This window comes from Rhyacophila brunnea, unplaced genomic scaffold (genome assembly GCF_057557595.1).
Source record: "Rhyacophila brunnea isolate RB1 unplaced genomic scaffold, BYU_Rbru_1.0 scaffold_20, whole genome shotgun sequence".
NCBI lineage: Eukaryota > Metazoa > Arthropoda > Insecta > Trichoptera > Rhyacophilidae > Rhyacophila > Rhyacophila brunnea.
In genome coordinates this window covers 32,021,430-32,029,224 of record NW_028232860.1, presented here as the reverse complement: position 1 = coordinate 32,029,224, position 7,795 = coordinate 32,021,430, and the positions used below count along the sequence as shown (strand labels likewise).

Sequence of the window (7,795 nt, the reverse complement as noted above, 5' to 3'; positions counted from 1 at the left end):
AATTAAAATCAAAGTAATTATTGCTAGTAATAAAAAAATAGATGAAACAAAAAGCGACGTACATTACCATTGCTACAAATTACATGACAATCTCACAAGGCCCTGAGTTGACGTTCCCCAAATCGGTAAATAAAACAAGTGATACATGGTATTAACGATTATAACAAACAACAAGGATAACAAAGCACGGGAGTCAGATTTACCATAAGACTGAAGGGACTATAGCCCTGAGCCCCTAAATTGAAAAATAAACTAAAATAATGTTGTTAATACTATTATATCCCACAATGACACACATTTTGTGGGTATATTGAATGATAATATGATAATAGTATATAGAGGAAATCTTGTATTGCATTACAAATGTTATTTTTACAGCTTCAACATGCGTAATCGTAATAAAAAGTACAATAAAACAAATATAAATTAGTTTTCAGTATCAAATAGGTAAGTATATAAATTAATTACGTTTTATTAATTTTAATTTTAGGGGCACCAATAAATATTAGTCCAGTCGTCGACTGCTAAAGTGATAAGTGATAAATACGACGGCTAACTAGGGTAGGTTTGTATCAAAGTATTAGCACTAATTGTAACAATTACAATAAATTGGTTGTAGCCTTCTATAGTAATTAGCACTTCTCTGTGCTGTGATAAAATTTAGACCAAGATAGACAGTTTTGACTGTTTAGACGGCTAACTTATTGTAACAATTATAATACCTCAATACAAATATGTAATAAATACTATCACTTTATCACTTTAGCGGTTGATAGTCACCTTGTGTATAGAATAGACCCGCAGGTCCCTTTAAGTATAAATCTGGCCCTGAAAAGCACACTGATACAAGAGCTGTACATTAAGACTTAATCTAAAGTCGGATGCCAGGTATCCGACTTTCGAATTTCCCGCAGAAACAAACACGCATGGGAGGTCTACTTCATTGAAATCTGGAGAGTATCTCCATGTGTATGCTGTGAATTTTTCCTCGCCGACAGAGGAAGTTAGTCGCTGACCGTCAGCCTGTGAGTAAGGGTGTAAAACTTATAGCCTGTTTACACGTGCATGGATTTACTATTGCCAGTACATATTGTCGTGGCCATAACAAGAAAATACATGTCTAAAGATGTATTATCATGCAAGTTGCAAGATTGCATGGATGAATCAAAAAAAGTGTGAAAGCTTCTGAATTTTCATGCGACAGTTGGGATTTTTTCTGTATCTGCGCCTGCGCAGTAGAACGATAGTGGCGAACCTGCCGGTAAAAAAACGAACTACACCGCTCAATTTGAGGTTAACCGATTTTCAAAAAGTACTATAAAATGACAACATCACGTCTCGCTTACTCTTGAAGAATGAGATTGGAGAACCAGTCAGCACTGTTATGTGTAAACAGTTATTATCGCTATAGTTTAAAGTACACACTATTGCTGCAAATAAATCCATGCACGTATACAGGCGCTAATAGTGTCAGTTGTATTTTCATTTCATGGTAAATAATGAACAACTTGAATAGCTGTGTTGCAACAAGCTTGACGATACCCATTACCCCGATTATGTTGAACTTAAAGGCTCAGGTGTACTCCATTTCTAAGGAGCCGTTCCAGAACTGTTTCCAACAATGATGGGATTGCTGTAAGAAGTTTGTGCAATCCCAAGGGAGAGGTTTTAGGCTTACACATGGTTAATTTTTCTGCCCAGTTAAGGGTCGGATACTTTTTGATCAGATCTCGTATATTATATACCAGTAGCGAAGGGTGGAGGTAGGCTGTTAAGATCCGCCATAAATAGTGCACATTAAACTTTGTTAGTCATACGTATTCGTTTTTATTGAACTAAGACTACAATTTACAGATGATATTGGTTAGTTTTTAAAAATCAATTAAGCTCTTCCTAAACCAACCCATATTAGTTTTCGTATATTTTGGGCGATACGACAAAATTGTGCACACTTTTTCATTCGTACTTATTTGTTTTCGTTGGATTAAGAATACATATTACACATATTTTTGGTAAATTTTTTTAAAATTCATTAAGCCCTGCCTAACCAAACTATAATAGATGCAAAATATTATTCTATCTATAAAACATTCAAAGTTATATTAGATTTAATTGCATAATTTTAGATATTTTATAGATAGACTAGTATTTTTTGACTATTATCTAATATGGTCTGGTTTTCACAGGGTTTAATTGATTTTTAAAAACTAACCAACATCATCTCTAAATTGTAGTGTTATTTCAATGAAAACGAATATGTATGACTGACAAAGTTTAGTGTGCATTATTTATGGCGGATCTTAATAGCCTACCTCCACCCTTCGCCACTGTTGTAATATACCTAAATCATTACTAACCTAATATATAAATAATTAAGTTAGATTAGTTAATGAATATTATGATAATCAAATGCAAATTTAAAAACCATATTGGAAAATAACAGCGGACTTTAAAACAAGTCAAGAGGCCTTTTTCTTAATGAACACCACCACCAGTGTGAAGGTATAAGTGTTGATTACACTAAACAAAGTTCCACTTCTATATCCATCGGAAGGTATCCTATATTAGGTATAGAGGTTTCGTAACATATTATTAAATATAGGTAATTCACTATTAATAAAGTCACACGCAGTTATTGATAGTCGTCGAATCCATAATATTCTTGTTCATCGTCCTGTGAATGGAGCATTTGTGATAAGGACTCCATTTCAGGAGCTGCGGAAGCCTCAGGTAACTCTGCGTCTTCTTCATAGTACTCTGATTCTGTAAAAAAAAGAAATGTCAATTATACAAGGTGTTACATACTCCACTTATAAAAATGACCCATAGTGAGAGGATACTTGAACTGTTTACAATAAGTAATTTTTAATAATAAACATACAGTACACTCTCAATAATCCGCCGCTCGATTATCCGACAACTATTATAATCCGCCGTTATTTTTACTAGTTGAAACAATGACATTATTAATGGACAACGCACTCAGTACAGTAGCTAGCAAGTAAATTCACGCATAGCGACATTCGCAAATGTATAGGTACACGTCACGCAATTTCCATTATGCGATATCACGCATCGGGAATTTATAGCAATATCACCTTTATTGTAATGGCATTAGAACAGATTATGTCATTCGGCAGACCCGACAAAAAAGTGAGTGTCATTTTTTTTTCCAGATGCTTTGTCCATATTGTTTCCATATTAATGTCATTGAGTTGAAAGCACAAAATCAAGCTCTATAATTCTCCAGTTTTTGATTGTCAAATTCAGTAGTCCGCCGCGTACAAGTAGGTATACAATGCAGATGAGACGGGTTTATTTTGGAAACCTCTCCTTTGTAAAATGTACGTTCATCACGAAGAAAGCAATGTACCAGGGAGGAAAGTGCCCAAGGACCGCATCGCAATAATTATGCCGTGCTTCAATGCAACCGGGATACACAAAATGAAGCTTTTGGTCATTGGGAAAGCCAGGAATCCTAAGTCATTTAAGAATATCTGCCTCACTGAATAACCGGTTGTGTCAAGTGATTTACTGTTTAATATTAAGTTAATAAACTTAGTTTATAAATATATATAATGTAGTAAATACTTGATTTTGATTATAAATAAAACCGTAATTTGCTACTACAAATTTCTCAAAGAAACTATTTTTACGAAATACCTGTTTTAATTTTTACCATATTTTGTATGTATGCACTATAATCTGCCGCTTTCACTAATTGGACAGTTGTCTTGTTTTTGGGGTGGCGGATTAATGAGAGAGTACTGTATTTGTTTATATTATCAGTGAAAAACAATTTTATGAGACTATGGAGGAAAACGCTCACGGTGGCCGCGCGGCTTAAGCGTTGGACTATAACGCCGTGGAGCCCAGGTTCGAATCCTGGGTCTGGCAAGTACACATATTGTTTTTCAATTTGTGTGTGAGTCAGGATATGGACCTATTAGTTTTCTCTCACTGAGTGACAGCCTAACTATACCGTCATTTTTGCATACCAACTTTATAGGCTAAATAAATGATGTATTTGATAATTAATATTGCTCGTCACACACACACACATCTTCCAATGGTAGATTGAGTGATTCATAGAATGTTTGAAAGAAGTATTTTGTATGACACCAGTTTGACACGCACCACGGCACATTCAAGTTGACACAAAATGGAGACAAATTTGAAATTTGGAAAATACATATTTTTGTTTTTGAATGATTTTTCAAATAGTTCTAAAATTTGAAAAGATCGATAGAACTGACAGACAAAAAATAAAACATTTTTTTACATTAAAACCACAAATTTCTAAATTAATATTTTTTTCTAAAATAAGATTTCTTTGATATAAATAACCACATAATCTTTAAAGCAGAATGAGGTAAATGTGCCGCAAAGGTGGACATGATATTTTACAACTTTATTTTTAGATCAAACCAAACCTAACCTAACCTAATGTAACTTTCCCCAACCTAATATTACCTCATATAATCTTAGTTTGTGATAATGGTGTATCAAAATAATTTTAAATTTTCAATTAACGATTATTGGATCGAAAAGTTGATGTGCCGTCAGAAAAAGGTATTTATTATAATTATTGTCTACATGGAATAAACTGTTTTCGTAAAAAAAAAAAATTATGAAAGCTCGTGTCCACCTCTGCGGCACAATTACCCAGAATGTTAATACTTACCACCAGGAAATGGGTATGTTATTATACCAGATATTTGATTTATAAATGACACATTTAATTTAAAAAACTGTCACACATTGTATGGGAAAAATCTAACAAAAATTATGTATAATAGAAATGGGCATATTGTTCTAATTTGCAAGTAAAATACGAAGAAAAAAAAGCTAATAGCATTTAGCACCAACTAATACTGAATTTTAGAATTAACGGTTTTCGAAATTAATGTCTCAAATATAAGAAAATAATGGCAGAATTTCATTTTTGCCAATACGGAAAATGTTAATTTCTATATGAATGATACTTTCCCACTGGGGTCAAGAATTTAAAATACAATTAGTGCAGAAGATCTGAGTAACTGCTGTGTAACTACTGCGTAAATTTGCTCTAATGGTAAAAATAATAGCCTGCATATTTTTCTTCAAGATATTAAAATATGTAGTTATTTGATACAATTTTTAATAATTGTGTGTCGGCCACTACCTACTGAAAATGTTAATTTGCATGTACGACACTTTCCCACTGAAGTCCAGAATTTAAAATACAATTAGTGCAGAAGATTTGCGTAACTGCTGCATTTGGTTTATTTGTTATTAAGGCTATACTTCAGTTGAGGCACAGTCTAAAAAGATCGTGGCTAGGCGATGCGCGGATTGCGGGTCGCGAGTGCAAATGACACATGCCAAACGAAATATAATTTGTCATATAATTCCAACTTGCGTCCATTTAATGTTCTGTTTATTGTTCTATCAGTAACAATAATAATATATTCATTGACATGTTTTCTTTTTAAAGTAAATGGGTAACGTTTTTAGTAATCTTTACATGATTTAAGAATTAATACCCCCGTCGCCATCATGAAACAAATTGACGTGTTTTCAGCTCGACGTTCTCTCTCCGAATGGCAGCGAGTCCAAAATTTCATCGCGCCTATAGTTGAAAATTATTTGCCGTTTCACTGATGTATCGCCTTAAATGAACTTCACAGTGGAACAAAAATCAGTTCACATGTCGTTTAATGGCAAAGGTCCATATCATGAGGGGAGCTGACAGGGCTCTAGCCTGGAAATCCGGGCCCTGCGTGGCGTGTCTACTTGTGATATAAGTGAGATAAACACACATCACAAATTTGCTCTAATGGTAAAAATAATCGCCTGCAGCCTTAGACTATAGATACATCTAGACGCCACCCATTGCATTGCTAAATGAAGCTCCGTGCCGTGCGTTTGGTTTGTGGGCGAGCGAACGCATTTGTATACAAATGTTCGAGACCATAGACCATTTCGCTAGTGCTCGCACTAGACGCTCAGAATTAAAATATATTTTTCTATTTTTTTACGTTATATAGTATTTTTAAGCGGTCAAAATGCAACCATTAGGTAAAAATATCCATAATTTAAGTTATTTTAAAGAAACACGGTCACTTGATATTAAAATATATAATAATATATAAATAAATTATCACGAACATGACGCATTAACTTACCTATGAAACGTAATACCATTTTTTTGCTTATCAGTACGGGTACTAAATTTTAATACAGCACACAGAACCATCTTTTCTACTTAATTAGCTAAAAATATTTACCACTGACTTTATGTTTAAGGTGACGCATCAGTGAAACGCCAAATAATGTTCAACTGTACGCGCGACGAAAATTTGTACTTGCTTCGCATTCATTGAGAGAACGTGGAGTCGGACGCACGTCACTTTGCTGCGTGATGGCGACGGGCCAATTAATTCTAAAATCGTGTAAAGATGACTAAAAACTTTACCCATTTACTTTAAAAAGCAAACATGTCAATGAATATATTATTATTGATACTAATAGAATAATAAACAGAACATAAAATGGACGTATGTTGGATATATATGAGAAATAATATTTCGTTTGACAGGCGTCATTTTCACCCGCGACCCGCAATCCGCACATCGCCTAGCAACGATCTTTTTAGACCGTGCCTCAACTAATGCATGGCCTTAACACAAAAAATATCAATTTTAGCAACATGCGCTCGCAGGTTATCGACGCTTAGTTAAGCAAAAAATTAAGATTTGGCGGCTACGCCGACAACAAAATCTTCTACACATCTGTAAACCTTTTATCTTACTCTAGCGCTTGTCGCACAGATTATAAGGGTGCCGAATACTTTCTCACTCGCGAGAAAAATTGCTAAAAATACATTGATTACCCTTAATTTTACCCGGAACACCATTTGGAGAACGCTTCTGTGTTACACTGACTTAAACCCTGCGATATGTAGGGTGCCCGCTGCAAGATGTGGGGGCCATGGTCCATATACTCTCTCTTTAGCGGAAATGCTGTTTGATCTTATCGATAAATAACTACGGTCACTGTATCTTGGTGATGTAACAATCCAGATGTGCTTTATACAGTAGAGAAGATGTCAACTGGTTTGTTATAATTAAATTAAGATTACCTAATAAAAATAAACCCAGGAAATTACCTGCGTCATCATCGGGTCTCTCAGTTGGTTTTGGCTGATCTTCAACAGAGGCAGGAGTTTGAGGTGACTGAACAACCGGAAGTCCGACCTGACCCGCCGATTTTGTAGTTCTTGATCTCTTATTCAATGCTGCCATTTTAACCGGGGAAGATAAAACGATTGGTCGCTTTCCGGGGCTCTCTGCAAGTTGTCTTCTACAAAAAATAATAGATCTATTAGTTATAGATCAATAAAGGATGTAATGATACTCAAAGCAATTCGTTTAACACAGGTATTGTCCTTCCAATTGGTATCACCAATGGCAGGTTAGTTCTGTTACTGATTTCTTGGATATTATCACAGACATAGAGATTAATACTAGCAAAAGATTTCATTTACACCACGCATAAGTCAGATAAGACACATATTGAAATAAACATCTCTTCTAACTTCAAAACTGCAATTAAATCTGCATTTAAATAATATTTAATTAAAAATATTAGCAATTGCAAGGACTTCGAAACTGATACAATCTATGAATTAAAGTAAAGTAATTTAATTTAAAATTACAGAAAAACCATTACTATTGTTGATGGAATTTGAAACACCTCAGATGAGTAGTTGTTAGAATATATCTGCATGTATATTATTACTTAGACATATGTC

The 7,795-nt window shown here is 34.3% G+C and overlaps 1 protein-coding gene across 1 annotated transcript in view; it reads right to left on the bottom strand.

Annotated features, from left to right (window-relative positions):
* Nucleotides 1-2,501: 2,501 nt before the first annotated feature.
* Nucleotides 2,502-7,795, bottom strand: part of Brf (Brf RNA polymerase III subunit) — a 164,611-nt gene continuing 159,317 nt past the window's right edge. Inside the window, exons 11-12 of the mRNA XM_085948302.1 lie at nt 7,151-7,344; nt 2,502-2,763 (exon numbers count right to left, since the gene is read on the bottom strand). Coding sequence (XP_085804428.1) covers nt 2,633-2,763; nt 7,151-7,344 — 325 coding nt within the window. The 3' untranslated portion in view covers nt 2,502-2,632. The remainder of the gene's footprint in view (nt 2,764-7,150; nt 7,345-7,795) is intronic.